The following is a 15,201-nucleotide window of genomic DNA, read 5'->3' on the forward strand; positions in this document are numbered from 1 at the left end:
ACACACAAGCACACACGTGCACATGAACACACAAGAACATACATGCACACACACACAAGCACACACATGCATGCCCACATGTAAAACTAGTAAAATAAATTTTAACAATGTCAATTTCCTGCTTTTGATATCGTATTAGAGTTATGTAAGATGTAACCACTGGGGAGAAACTGGGTGAAGGGTACAGGAGAACTCTACACTATTTTTGCAACATCCCTGAATTTATTTATTTATTATTAATTTCAGAATGAAAAGTTAAAAATAAATAAATAAATATATATATATATATATATATATATATATATCCCATGGCATGCCATATAGTAAGTGAATAGCCTGGTTGTCTTTTATTGTCAATTGTAATTGTTCCTTTTCAGTCTTCCCCAATACACTGTCAAGTTGGTAAGGGGTGGGGCTGCATTGGATTTAGTCAACATCTTATCCCCTCTGCTTGGCCCAGAATAGGCGCCTGATAAATATTTGTTAAACCAAATTCCCTGGTAACCCCTGTGCTTGCTAGGTGTTCTTACATAGAGCTGCATTGAACATTTGCAAACAATTCATGAAATATTATTATTCCTACTTGGCAGATAAGGAAACCGAGGTACTGAGAGGGTAAGTACATTGCTCAAGGTCAACATGGCTGGAGAAATGAGGAGGACCCTTCTCCTGCTCTTGAGGAGTTCGGAGCAGAGCAGGGATGACCATGACTGCTCCAGGCCTCCTCATGCCATCTTTCCCCAGCATCTTCCAGGTCCTAACTTTGAGGATAGGTACGTTAGCTTTCTAGTAGGAGTTGGAGAGAGTTGTTACCTACCTGTGGAGCTGGAGAAGTGGGCTTGTACCACTGACGTCCCTGGAAGAAGCACAGAGGTCACAGTAGCTGCAGAGAAAGGGACTGAAGTGAGAAAAGGCATTTGAAGTGAGGCAAGCATACCACCGTTTGCATCTTTCCTGCTGAGCCTGAGCCATTGGGGTGATAGGGGGTGGGTGAGACAATCAGGCCATTTGTTTTCATTTCTCCCCAAGGCCCTGCACTCAGGATGTGGGATCAGCTGCTACTCATAAGGGCTGTGGTGCACATTATCATCAAAGTTCTAAGTACTCACTGCTGGGAGTGGGAGCAGAGGCTGGATGGGTGAAACCTGAAATGAGAAAAGGAGACAGAATTGGAATGCAAGCAGGAGAGGGATGTTCAGGATACATCTGAGGGGGCTGGGCACGGTGGCTCATGCCTGCAATCCCAGCACTCTGTGAGGCCAAGATGGGTGGATAACTTGAGGTCAGGAGTTTGAGACCAGTCTGGCCAACATGGTGAAACCCCATCTCTACCAAAAATACAAAAATTAGCTGGGCATGGTGATGGTGGATGCCTGTAATCCCAGCAACTCAGGAGGCTGAGACAGGAGAATCACTCCAACCTGGGAGATAGAGTTTGCAGTGAGCCAAGATCGTGCCCCTGCACTGCAGGAAAGGGCCACCAGCTGCTATAAGGAAGAGAAAGACGAAGATGAGTGACTGCATTGGGAACCCATTGCCTGTTGGGAAGAATGATCTCCAAACGCCGTCATGAGCCTGCCTTACCCCTTCCTGCCCTGATTCTGCATACTCCCAGTGGGCCTCTGAATGGTCATGGGAGTGAGAAGGCTGTGGAGGGAATCTTTATTTCCAGTTGCAAGCTTCTTTTTAAGTGTGTTGAGTGGAGAGCAAACAGAATCCCTCTGGAAATTCTAGGTTGGCCCAGAACTATGAACATAGGTAGAGGAGTTGTACCACAGAGAGACACACTTGGGGAGCAAGAGGAGCCTCCCCAACCCCAGCTGTAGCCCACACTACTCACCATTGTCAATAGCTACTCACCATTGACATAGAGGCTGTTCCTGTCCAGGGTGTAGGGGTCCAGCCTGGTGATGCCGTGCGTCAACTGGCTCAGCTCCCAGTATAGCTGCTCTCTGTCCAGCTCAGGGCTGGTGGGGTCTGAGCGGTGGGTGCAGATGGCATCCACTCTGGTGCTTGCCCCATTCTTTTCAGCCCTAGGGAGGGAGGAACATGGGAATGCAGACATGCAGAGATACTTGACAGCTGAAACTCTGAACAACTCCTTTCTCCAATGGTGCCCCTTAGTGTTCTGTTGTTGTTATTTAGTTTTTCTTTCATAAACTTAACTCTGCAATCCAGCTAGATGTGGAAGAAAATAAGAAAAACATGAAACCCAAAGAAATGTAGTGAGAGCACAAAAATGATAGAATAGTGAGCCAATGGGGTGGAGGGTTCTCCTAAGCTACAGAAGGAATCGTCTGGTGGTGAAGATAATACACAAGTCAAATTGATTAGTCACAGTCTGAAATGGTGATCTTCTTGCTGGTCTTGAGTTTTCATGACCCAAAGTACTCAATGGTTTCCATAATATTCATGCTGCCTTACCAAAGACCACATGCCCGCCATCCAGCCACTCATTCTTGGCAGTGCAGGTAAAAAAACGTAACTGCTTGTGTGGCCAGGCACAGTAGGTCATGCCTGTAATCCCAGCACTTTGGGAGGCTGAGGTGGGTGGATCACTTGAGATCAGGAGTTCAAGACTAGCCTGGCCAACATGGTGAAACCCCGTCTCTACTAAAAATACAGAAATTAGCCAGGTGTAGTGGCTTACACCTGTAATCCTAGCACTTTGGGAGGACAAGGCGGGTGGATCATGAAGTCAAGAGATTGAGACCATCCTGGCCAACATGTGAAACCCCGTCTCTACTAAAAATACAAAAAAATTAGCTGGGTGTGGTGGCGCCTACCTGTAGCCCTGGCTACTCAAGAGGCTGAGGCAGGAGAATCTCTTGAACCCAGGAGGCGGTGGTTGCAGTGAGCCGAGATCACGCCACTGCACTCCAGCCTGGTGACAGAGTGAGCCTCTGTCTCAAAAAAACAAAAACAAAAACAAAAAACAGAAATTAGCTGGGCATGGTGTAATCCCAGCTACTGGAGAGGCTGAGGCAGGAGAATTGCTTCAGCCCAGGAGGCGGAGGTTGCAGTGAGCTGAGATTGTGCCACTGTGCCCCAGCCTGGGAGACAGAACAAGACACCATCTCAAAAACAAACAGACAAAAACATGGAACTGCTGGTGTAGCCAGAGACAAGCATTTGCCATAGACAAGAGCCCTTGGACCACATCCTCTAGATCTTTGCAGACAAAATTCAAAAGACAGCATAAAAATGTTTGTGCCGATGAGCATTTTTTCATATGATTGTTGGCCTCATATGTCACTGGTCATCAGAGAGATGCAAATCAAAACCACATTGAGATACCATCTCACGCCAGTTAGAATGGCGATCATTAAAAAATCTGGAGACAACAGATGCTGGAGAGGATGTGGAGAAAAAGGAACACTTTTACACTGTTGGTGGGAGTGTAAATTAGTTCAACCATTGTGGAAGACAGTGTGGCGATTCCTCAAGGCCTTAGAAATAGAAATTCCATTTAACCCAGCAATCCCATTACTGGGTATATATCCAAAAGACTATAAATCGTTCTACTATAAGGACACATGTACACGAATGTTCATTGCAGCACTGTTTACAATAGCAAAGACCTGGAATCAACTAAAATGCCCATTGATAATAGACTGGATTGGAAAAATGTGGCACATATACACCATGGAATATTATGCAGCAATCAGAAATGATGAGTTTGTGTCGTTTGTAGGGACATGGATGAATCTGGAGAACGTCATCCTCAGCAAACTGACACAAGAACAGAAAATGAAACACCGCATATTCTCTCTCATAGGCGGGTGATGAAAAATGAGAACACATGGACACAGAAAGGGGAGTACTAAACACTGGGGTCTATTGGGGGGAAAAGGGAAGGGCCAGTGGGAGGGGGAGTTGGGAAGGGATATCCTGGGGAGAAATGCCAAATGTGGGTGAAGGGGAGAAGGAAAGAAAAGCACACTGCCATGTGTGTTCCTACGCAACTGTCTTGCATGCTCTGCTCATATACCCCAAAACCTAAAATCCAATAAAAAATTTAAAAAAAAAAAAAAAGAAAAATGTTTGTGCTTTGAACAATGGAGAGAAGGAATTTAGTTATAAGGGTTCCTGCTTTCACAGAACTATTCCAGGCTTTATGTCAGGGTAGTGGCTTCACAGACCACGATGGCACTGGTGGCAACTGCCCCTAAGTATGTGAGCTCTTCTTCCTGGGTTTCATCTGCTTTTTCTGTCTCATGTGGGCATCCAGGACCACCCTCCCTGCCGCCCACCTCATTAAATCTACCATTCTCCACGGCTGTTCCTTAGCCAATCTTCTTTTGGTTTCCATTCATTTTTCATTTGTTGGTTTCAAGTCTTTGTTCCAACCACCTGCTCTTATAGCACTCCCTGTCCACCCAGGAATGTGTGGGAAATGGAAAAGTTTCTCTTTAAAGTTTCCTTTCTTGTTAAAGAATAAATCATAAGTGTGTTAATAAATCTTTATGAAGCTCTATCCCATGTAGCTGTTAGACATGCCATGCTTACAGGCACATAGTATATTTTATGTCCTTGTACTTTAACCAAGATATCTGTGCTGGACGTGCTCACAGGCATGTCCCAGATCTCCACTGCTTTTATCTCTTTAGAAAAGTTTTAAGTTATTAGCCAATCGGGTTTTAGTTTAGATTGTGAGGTCTGGCACCAGCCAATGGAGATCAAACACAGCAGTAAGGACGACCCCAAATGCATAAGGAATAAATATGTCTGCTTTCCTTTGTTCATTGTACTCTTGTGGCAAGACGGCTAGCAAGGTACCTTCCTGCAGTCCAGGAAGTAACAACTGCTTTGCTGAAAAATCCTTTGTCTCAGTGCTAATTTTTCTTTGCAGCACCGAGCATCTATTTCCAACAAAGGTAAGGATAGATGGTGTCCACTGCAGGAATAGCCAAGTCCTGCTTGGGCCATGGGATTGGGAATGTGGAGCTCCCAGGGAGAAAACTGAGCCTCCTAGGGCCAGGCAGCACGTGCGAGGGAAAAGCCAGAGGGCTGGGGACCTTCGGGGAGGTGAGTGAATCGCCTCCTTGGCTGCCCTTGACATTCTGCAACAACCATCATGTAACCTAAGAGGGGGGTTTTATTGAAAGTTAGTGAATCCCAAGGTCCAACCTACTGGGAACACATTTTACGTAGGCAACCAAGTTTAAGAAAAACAGAGAAAATGAGTTAAAAAAACAGGGGCAATGTGTTTCCAAATTACCTTTGTCATCAGCTTAAGCTAACCCTAACCCTAGCCTACAGCGATTTCCCCTGAAGAACAGAGAACTCCTTCCTCCCTTGCCTGAGAATTTTGCTGGCTACTATTCATATGATTCGAAGTGTTCCCATTTCATGCCCATATAATATAACATAGTGCTTCTCAATGCATGGTCCAGGGACTCCTGATGTCCCCGAAACTCTTACAGGGAATCCACCAAGTAAAAAATATTTTTATCATAATACTAAGATGTTATTTTGACTTCCATTCTCTCTGGAGTATCCAGTGGAATATTTTCAAAGCCCACATTGAAATATCATAATGTGTCTTTATAGCAGAATGATTTATCATACTTTGGCTATATATCCAGTAATGGAATTTGCTGAATCAAATGGTATTTCTGGTTCTAGATCTTTGAGGAATCACCACACTGTCTTCCACAATGGTTGAACTAATTAACACTCCCACCAACAGTGTGAAAGTGTTCCTATTTCTCCACAGCCTTGCCAGCATCTGTTGTTTCCTGATTTTTTAATAATCACCATTCTAACTGGCACATATACACCATGGAATACTATGCAGCCATAAAAAAGAATGAGTTCATGTCCTTTGCAGGGACATGGATGAAGCTGGAAATCATCATCTGCAGCAAACTAACACAGGAACAGACAACCAAACACTGCATGTTCTCACTCATAAATGGGAGTTGAACAATGAGAACATATGGACACAGGGAGGAGAACATCGCACACCAGAGCCTGTCAGGAGGTGGAGAGCAGGGAGGGGGAGAGCATTAGGACAAATAGCCAGCGCAGGCAGGGCTTAAAACCTAGAAGATGGGTTGACAGGTGTAGCAAACCACCATGGCACATTTATACCTATGTAACAAACCTGCACGTTCTGCACATGTATCTCAGAACTTAAAGTAAATTTTTTAAAAAAAAGTTAATGGATTTTCCCTTTGATTCAGTAAGACTCGCTTTGGGAAAGTCCTCATCTCTTTTCAGTAAACAAACTGCAGAGCTGTGGTGTCCAGAGTTCGACTAATATGGTAGAGATGGGCTGGGGCAAGGAAGCTGTCGGATTCTGGGGATACTGGTAGCAAAGACGCTATATCAGTTGCTGCTATGAGTCCTAATTAACTGAACATTCACACTGGTCCAGAATAAAATACTGTTATTATCACCAAGAGTAAGAGACTGTTATTATCACCATTTTATAGATAATGTGATTGAGGAACAGGGAGGTTGTGTGTCCTGCCCAGGGTCACACAGCTAGCAAATTGTGGAGCTGGGATTGAAACTGAGGCACTTTGAGTCTACTATACTACACTGCCTCACAGCTAAGAAAGGACTGAATTGGGGTTGCTGTAGGTGCTGTGGAGGGGATTGGGTCTTACCTGAGTGAGGTCAGCCTGCAGCCAGCATAGAGGGAACCAATACTGCTGTTCTGGAACAAGGGCTTGAGCTGGGAAGGAATGAGAGAGATGATGATGAGGAGGAGGGGCCAAGGCTTTGGAGGAGAGGGGATTGGTTGGGGGGGCTCTCACCAGCTGCTGCAGGATCTTCTCAGTGGCATTGAATATTTCAGAGCCCGGGCACACCATGTCCTTCATGTACTGCAGGTTGGTAATGGTGAAGTTGATGGTCAAAGGCATCAACAAGGGCATGTCAGCTGCAGAAAGGGAGGGCAAGAAGAGACCAGTCTTAAGTCAGGCCCTGGGCAGTGAGGCACGGGAGGAAAGGCTCTGAGGACACATTTTAACTCCAGTGTTCAGTTGGGGTCCAGCCTGAGCCATCCTACTTGAAATTCCTTATGTAGCAGTCACTTTCTGAGACCTTCCTATATGGGGTGACCAACGATTCCAGTTTGTTCAGGGCTGTATGGGCTGAGACAGCCAGGTGCAGTGGTTTACATCTATAATCCCAGCACTTTGGGAGGCCGAGGTGGGCAGATCATGAGGTCAAGAGATGCAGACCATCCTGGCCAACATGGTGAAACCCTGTCTCTTCTAAAAATACAAAGATTAGCTGGGTGTGGTGGCATGCACCTGTAGTCCCAGCTGCTCAGAAGGCTGAGTCATGAGAATCGCCTGAACCTGGGAGGTGGAGGTTGCAGTGAGCAGAGATCACACCACTGCACTCAAACCTGACAACAGAGTGAGACTCCATCTCGAAAAAGGAAAGTGAGACAGGGCCAGATGCAGTGACTCATGCCTGTAATCCCAGCACTTTGGCTGGCTGAGGTGGGTAGATCACCTGAGGTCAGGAGTTTGAGAGCAGCCTGCCCAACATAATGAAACCTTGTCTCTACTGAAAACACAAAAAATTAGCCAGGCACATGATGGCATGCACCTGTAGTCTCAGCTACCTAGGAGGCGGAGGCAGAAGAATTGTTGGAACCCTGGAGGCAGAGGTCCAGAGGTCGCAGTGAGCTGAGATTCTACCACTGCACTCCAGCCTAGGCAAGAGGGCGAGACTCTCTGAAAAAAAAAAAAACAAAAAACAAAAAAAACAGAAAGTTACCAGGGACTAGGAAGAATGGGAAATTATTGCTTTATGGGTACAGAGTTCCTGTTTGGGGTGATAAAGTTTTGAAAACCGACAGGGGTAAGGATTGCACAGCAATGTGAAAGTATTAATGCTCCTGAATCATACACCTCAAATGGTTTAAATGGCAGATTTTATATTATTTATATTTTACCACAACAAAAAAGTTATTTTTACCTGTTCTTGAGGTCACACTCTCAGAGGCCAACGTGGACATCCCAGGTGTGGTCAGAGGGGCAAAGGAGCTTCTAGTCAGCGTATTGAAGGTGGTCGTGGTCTTGGCCACAGTGGAACTGGAACCCGTGGCAGCTAAATTAGTGGTCTCAACTGTTACAGTCCTCAAGATCGTGGTTGGACTCACTCCTTCTCCATGACTGGTTTTAGGTGGTATTGGTGTCTCTGATGGTATCAAGGTCATAGTGGTGCCTATGACAGTCCTGGAAAATTCTGGGGGTCCGAGTGAAGTTACAGATGGTGAGGTTCCTGTGTGCCAGGAGGTCACAGTTTGGGGCTTACCAGTTGTTATAGAAGCACTGGGAAGCCCAGAGACAGCAGGGGAAATGCTCAGAGTGAGAGTACCTGTGCTGGTCTCTGCTGAAGAGCTGGTGCTCAACAAGCCTGCAGTCTCTAATAAACCAAGGGAAAGAGTCGAAGTCAGAATTGTGCTGCTGGTTTCTGTCCCAGGATGGGTGGAAAGTGAGGCTGTTTTTGCAGAAACACCAGGTGAAGCAGATGGATTCAGATCAACTCTGCTGGTTCCAGTTGCAAGTAGTGTGAAGAGAGAGGATGCTGTCTGAGTTGGAAGAGCTGTACTAGGCTCTGTGTGAGGTCTAATGGATAGTGAGGCCGTGGACTCTGATACTTGAGGAAACACAGTTGAAGCAGGAAATGTGTTTGTCTCTGTGTCGGGATGGGTTATCAATAAGGCGGTGGTCTCTGGCATACCAGGAGAATGAGTCAAAGTTGGAATAGTTGTACTGGTTGCAGCCCCAGAACTAGCGATCGGTGAAGTCACCATTTCTGGTACACCAGGTGAGACCATTGTTGTCAGCACAGCTGAACTGGCTTCTGTCCCGGGACTGGTGGCCATTAAAAGTGTGGCATCTGGTCTGCTGTGGGAAAAACTAGGGGTTGTTCTGGAAATAGGTGTGCTGGTCTCTGCAGGATGAGTGAACCATGTGGCTGTAGCCTCTGGTGCATACGGGGTCTCAGTCAATGTTGGGAAAATTGTACTGGTGTCTGTCCCAGAACCAGGGACCAGTGAGGTCACCAGATCTGACATACCAGGTGAGGTAGTTGTGGTTGAAACAGCTGAACTGGCTTCTGGCCCAGGACTGGTGGTGGCAACTGGGAGTGTGGTGTGTGACTCCCTATGGGAAAACTTGGGAGTTGTCCTGGGAACCATTGTGTTGGTCTCTGCAGGAGGAATGAGCTGCGTGGCTGTTGTCTCTGGTTCATATGGGGTCTCAGTCAGCACTGGGAACATTGTAGTGCTGTCTGTCCCAGAACCAGTGACCAGTGAGGTCAGCGTTTCTGATACACCAGGTGAGAGAGTTGTTGTTGGAATGGCTGAACTGACTTCTGCACCAGACCTGGTGACCATGAAAGGTGTCATGTCTGATTCACTGGGGGGGAAATTGGGGGTTATTCTGGAAACAGGTGTGCTGGTCTCTGCAGAATGAGTGACCCGCCAGGCTGCTGTATCTGGCTTACCGGAAGAAACAGTCATAGTTGGGGAAGCTGAACTGGCTTCTGTCCAAGAATGGATGAGCCATGAGGCTGTTGTCTCTGATTCATGTGGGTAATCAGTTAGAGCTGGAAAAATTGTACTGGCCTCTGTGTCAGAACTAGTGATCAGTGAGGTCAGCATCTTTGATGCACTAGGGGAGACAGTCAGAGGTGGGATGGCCGAACTTGTGTGTGTCTCAGAATAGGGGATAAACAAGGTTGTGGTCTCTGGTTCACCAGGAGAAAGTGTCACAGTTGGAATAGTTATACTGGTGTCTGTCCCAGAACTAGTGACCTGTGAGGTCACCATCTCTGGGACATTAGGTGAGACAGTTATTGTTGGAAAAGCTGAACTGGCTTCTGGCCCAGGACTGGTGGCTATTGAGGGTGTGGTGTCTGGTTCACTGTGAGAAAAATTAGAGGTTGTCCTGGGAGCTGTTGTGCTGGTGACTACAGGGTGAGTAACCCATGAGGCTGTTGCCTCTGATTCATGTGGGAACTCGGACACTGTTGGAAAAGTTGCACTGGTGTCTGTCCCAGAGCTAGTGACTAGTGAAGTCAGTATACCTGGTATACCAGGTGAGACAGTTGTTGAAATGGCTGAGCTGGATTCTTCCTCAGGACTGGTGACTGTTGAAGGGATAGTGTCTGATTCATTCTGGAAAAAGCTTGGGGTTGTCCTGGGAACAGTTGAGCTATTCTCTGCAGGATAGGTGACCAATGAGATCGTTGTAAATGGCTCTCCAGTGGAGACAGTCAAACTCGGAAGAACAGAGCTTGCTTCTGTCCCAGGATGAGTGACCCTGGGCTCAGAGGCTGTGGTCTCTGGTGGACCTGAGGCAACAGTTAGATTTGGAAACATACTGGTCTCTGGCCCAGAACTAGTGACCACTGAAGTCACCAGCCCTTGTACAGTAGGGGAGACAGCTAAAGCTGGAATGGCTGAAATTGTCTTTGCTTCAGAATGGGTGACCAATGAAGGTGTGGTCTCTGGTTCGCCAGAAGAAATAGTCAGAGTTGGAATAATTGTACTGGTTACTGCACTAGAAGTAGTGACCGGAGAGGTCACCACTCCTGGTACCTCAGATGAAACAGCTGGAACAGCTGAGCTGGCTTCTGCCCCATGACTGGTGGCCATTAAAGGTATGGTCTCTCGCTCACCAGGAGAAAGAGTTAGAATTGGAATAGTTTTACTGGTCACTGCCATAGAACTAGTGACCAGAGGGGTCACCACTCCTGGTAGCTCAGGTGAAACAGTTGGAACGGCTGATCTGGCTTCTGCCCCATGACTGGTGGCCACTGAAGGTGTAGTCTCTGGTTTGCCAGGAGAAGGAGTCAGAATTGGAATAGTTGTGCTGGTCATTGCCCTAGAACTAGTGAACATAGAGGTCACCACTCCTGGCACCCCAGGTAAAACAGTTGAAGTTGGAACAGCTGAGCTGGCTTCTGCCCCATGACTGGTGGCCATTGAAGATGTGGTCTCTCCTTCACCAGGAGAAAGAGTTAGAATTGGAATAGTTGTACGGGTCACTGCCATAGAACTAGTGACCAGAGGGGTCACCATTCCTGGTACCTCAGGTGAAACAGTTGGATTTGGAACAGCTGAGCTGGCTTCTGCCCCATGACTGGTGGCCATTGAAGGTGTAGTCTCTGGTTCACCAGGAGAAAGAGTCAGAATTGGAATAGTTGTACCGCTCACTGCTGTGGAACTAGTGACCAGAGAGGTCACCACTCCTGGTACCCCAGGTGAAACAGCTGGAGTTGGAACAGCTGAACTGGCTTCTGCCCCGTGACTGGTGGCCACTGAAGGTATGGTGTCTAATTTACTCTGGAAAAAACTGGAAGCTGTCCAGGGAACTGTTGGGCTGGTCTGTGCAGAATGAGTGACCAATGAAACTGTTGTAGCTGGTTCACCAGGGGAGATTGTCAGAGCTGGATTAGTTGTACTTGTCTCTGTCCCCAACCTGGTGACCAATGAGGTCACCATCCCTGATACTCCAGGCGAGATAGTTAAAGTCGGAATGCCCAAACTTGTCTGTCCTTCAGGATGGGTGACTAATGAGGCTGTGGTCTTTGGCTCACCAGGAGAAAGAGTCAAAGTTGGAATAGCCAAATTTCTGTCTGTCCCAGAACTAGTGACCTGTGAGGTCACCAGATCTGCTGCACCAGGTGAGATAGTCATAGTTGGAATGGCTGAACTGGTTTCTGCCCCAGGACTGGTGGCCACTGAAGGTGTGGCATCTGATTGACGATGGGAAAAACTGGGGACTGTTCTGGGAACTGCTGAGCTGGTCTCTGCACGATGAGTGAGCCATGTGGTTCTTGTCTCTGTTTCATGTGGGGACTTAGTTAGGGTTGGGAAAGTTGTACTAGTATCTATCCCAAAAATGGTGACCAGAGGTGTCAGTGCACCTGGTTCACTAGGTGAGATATTTGTTGGAATGGCTGAAGTGACTTCTGCCCCATGGCTGGTGGCTATGGAAGATACAGTGACTGATTCACTGTGGAAAAAATCAGGAGTTGTCTTGGAAATAGTTGGTATGGTCTCTGCAGGATGGATAGCCCATGAGGTTGTTGTATCTGGCTCACGAGAAGAAACATCTAGAGTCTGAATAGCTGGACTTGTCTCTGCCCCAGAATCAGGGAGCAGTGAGGCTGTGGTCTCTGATTCTCTATTGAAAGCAGATGGGGTTGTCCTGGGAACAGCTGTGCTGGTCTCTGCTCCCTGGCTGGTAGCCAATGAGGACGTCATTTCTGGAACATCTGGGGAAACATGTGGGGTTGTGATAATCTTGTCTGTAGTGCTTGTGGTGGCCATTTGCATCGATGTATTGAGAGGAGTCAGTGTTCCCAAAGTGGGGGTATAGACTCTGGTGGTCAAGGTGGCTCTGGAAGAGGTCTTCAGAGATGTGGTGGTGGTCTCCATTCTTTTTGTCCCTCCTGTGTGTAGTCCTGTGAATCAGGGAATGAGCACACAATTTGGACAAAACGATTACACTTACTGGACTAGCAATAGCTTATTTAGTCTCCATGTAAGGAAAGGGAGAGGAGTTACCAGGATGTGCCTGGGATGCTTCTGGAATGGGAAAAAGAGATTGTGGTTGGTATTCCCCTATCTTACCTTGGTCTGTAACTTGGTTGCATCTTTATCTATAACTCCTCCATGAATTCTTTTTTTTTTTTCTTTTTTTTTTTAGATGGAGTTTCACTCTTGTTACCCAGGCTGGAGTGCAATGGCGTGATCTTGGCTCACCGCAACCTCCGCCTCCTGGGTTCAGGCAATTCTCCTGCCTCAGCCTCCTGAGTAGCTGGGATTACAGGCACGTGCCACCATGCCCACCTAATTTTTTGCATTTTTAGTAGAGACAGGGTTTCACCATGTTGACCAGGATGGTCTCGATCTCTTGACCTCGTGATCCACCCGCCTCGGCCTCCCAAAGTGCTGGGATTACAGGCTTGGGCCACCACGCCCGGCCTGAATTCTTGACTACAGTAATCTATTCCCTCTTCCCAGGTGTTTTCTGCACTGTCAGCCTCTAAGCCTTGCTCAAGCTCTTTTCTCTGCCTGAAGTACCCACTTCTTATGAGATTCCTTAAGTTCTGCCATTCTTGAAATCCAAATATGTGTGTGTGTGTGTGTGTGTGTATACACACACACACACACACACACATACACATATGTGTATATATATATATTGAGATGCAGTCTTGCTCTGGCACCCAGGCTGGAGTGCAGTGGCATGATCTCAGCTCACTGCAACCTCTGCCTCCTGGGTTCAAGCGATTCTCTTGCTTCAGCCTCCAGAGTAGTTGGGATTACAGGTGCATGCCACCATGCCTGGCTAATTTTTATATTTTCAGTAGAGATGGGTTTTCACCATGTTGGTCAGACAGGCCTCAAACTTTTGACCTCAGGTGATCCACCCACCTTGGCCTCCCAAAGTGCTGGGATTACAGGTGTGAGCCGCTGAGCCAAGCTCATAGTACGTTTTTAATGAGCATTTAAAAAGTTTAGCTAATGTGGACAAATTTGTGAATATCTGAAGTTGGACAAAGTCCCTCACTCAGCATGGTATGAGGAGAAAGAGAAGTGGTAACATCCACCTGGTAACCATTAGACAAAGACCCAGTTCAGACAGGGAAAACTATGAGAGCCACACACGATTCTCTCTCTAAAGAACACAAGCATTTTGTCTCTCTAGAGTAGGAAACATGGTCACAAGTGGCATTACTGGGAGGTAAGCAAAGCTAAACCTACTTTTAGGACTGGCAGGTGATGTAGATGTCTGAGGGCTTTTGACTGGTCTTACGGTACCTCTGTGAGCTGCTTCATTGGGTATTTTTGTGATGCGCTCCGCGATGCCATCGGTTCCTGCAGGTGAAGGTGGGGAGGAAAACTGGGGTCACTCATCTCATTCAGAAGAGCACTGTCTAAACTGATTCTCTTCATTGGCCACAAACACTCCTCAAGTCCCTCAGTATGGACTGGAGCCAGGACTAAATGCTGTAACTGGCCACGCCCATCTATAGATCCATCTACCCATAAATTTGTCCATCCTTCCTTTCAGTTATCCCTAGATCTTATTATCCATTCTTCCATTTTTCTTCCTTTTATTCTTTCTTCCTACCACCCATTCTTCCTTTTGTCTTTCCTCCCTTCTTTCCTTTCTCTTGCTTTTTAAAATTTTGATTAAAAAGTTTGTATTTCAATAGCTTTGAGTGTACAAGTGGTTTTTGCTCACATGGATGAATCATATAGTCGTGAAGTGTGAGATTTTAGCACACCCTCCTTTCTTCTTTCCATCCATCTTTTCTTCAATCTTTACTTCATTTCATCCTTCCACCCTTCTTTCCTTCAATCCTCTCTTCCATCATTTTTCTTTTCATCCTTCCTTCCGTACATCTATCCTTCCTCCTCTTTATCTTTCCTTCCTTCCTTTCATCCACTTCTACCCTCTTACCACGCGATTCATCGCTTGCTTTCTGAACATCCTGGCTCAACTACTGAGTCACATGGTAACATCTGGGTCAATAGCTACTGATGTGTCTAAATTTACTGTGAATCATAAAACTAATGTGAAGGAGGAAAGGGAGCAAATCATCCTCCTGGAGACACTGTCTAGTGAGGCAGACACTAGAGTCGTTGGAGGGCCTCCTTGGATTTGAACAAAAATTGGTGCCAAGTTCAACCCTTCCAGAGAAATGGAATCCCCAGGAGTTTTCTTCCTGTATCACTGACCTCTTGGAAGTAGTTTCCTCCTTCTAGGCTCTGGGTCCCTCCTACTTTCTTAGGTACTTTGTTCCCTCAGTTTTCATTAACTCACCTTTTCATTTCACTTATCCCTTTTGTTTCTTGCTCAACTCAAAGGGAGAAACACTCCCTCATATCTCTGCAGTATTTTAGCTGTTCTTCTAGTACCGTCTACCTCACTGATGCTCCCTTCATTCGAATCCCTGAGAACCCCATGTTGCCAAAGCACTTCTCACCTCATTTCAACATGGTGAGTCTGCAGTATTTAACAGAACTTACCCTTTCTCATTCCTAAAAGTCTCCCCTCTTATGGCTTCTGTGATGCTAGAACTTACTGGTTTTTCTGCTTACCTCTCTGACCACTCCTGTGTAGACCAACGGTAAGGAGCATGAATTGCTAGTAACACAAATCTGAGTTCTTATCCTAGTTCTGTCACTTTCTAGCTTTATGACCT

The 15,201-nt window shown here is 46.5% G+C and overlaps 1 protein-coding gene across 1 annotated transcript in view; it reads right to left on the bottom strand.

Annotated features, from left to right (window-relative positions):
- MUC16 (mucin 16, cell surface associated) overlaps positions 1–15,201 on the bottom strand; it is a 152,064-nt gene that overhangs the window by 90,696 nt on the left and 46,167 nt on the right. The window contains exons 5-11 of the mRNA XM_054250241.2: positions 13,754–13,867; positions 7,945–12,447; positions 6,768–6,892; positions 6,618–6,685; positions 1,861–2,033; positions 1,110–1,145; positions 818–883 (exon numbers count right to left, since the gene is read on the bottom strand). Of these exons, the coding sequence (XP_054106216.2) occupies positions 818–883; positions 1,110–1,145; positions 1,861–2,033; positions 6,618–6,685; positions 6,768–6,892; positions 7,945–12,447; positions 13,754–13,867 (5,085 nt within the window). The remainder of the gene's footprint in view (positions 1–817; positions 884–1,109; positions 1,146–1,860; positions 2,034–6,617; positions 6,686–6,767; positions 6,893–7,944; positions 12,448–13,753; positions 13,868–15,201) is intronic.

The sequence above is a fragment of the Callithrix jacchus genome, chromosome 22 (genome assembly GCF_049354715.1).
Source record: "Callithrix jacchus isolate 240 chromosome 22, calJac240_pri, whole genome shotgun sequence".
Classification (NCBI taxonomy): Eukaryota; Metazoa; Chordata; class Mammalia; order Primates; family Cebidae; genus Callithrix; species Callithrix jacchus.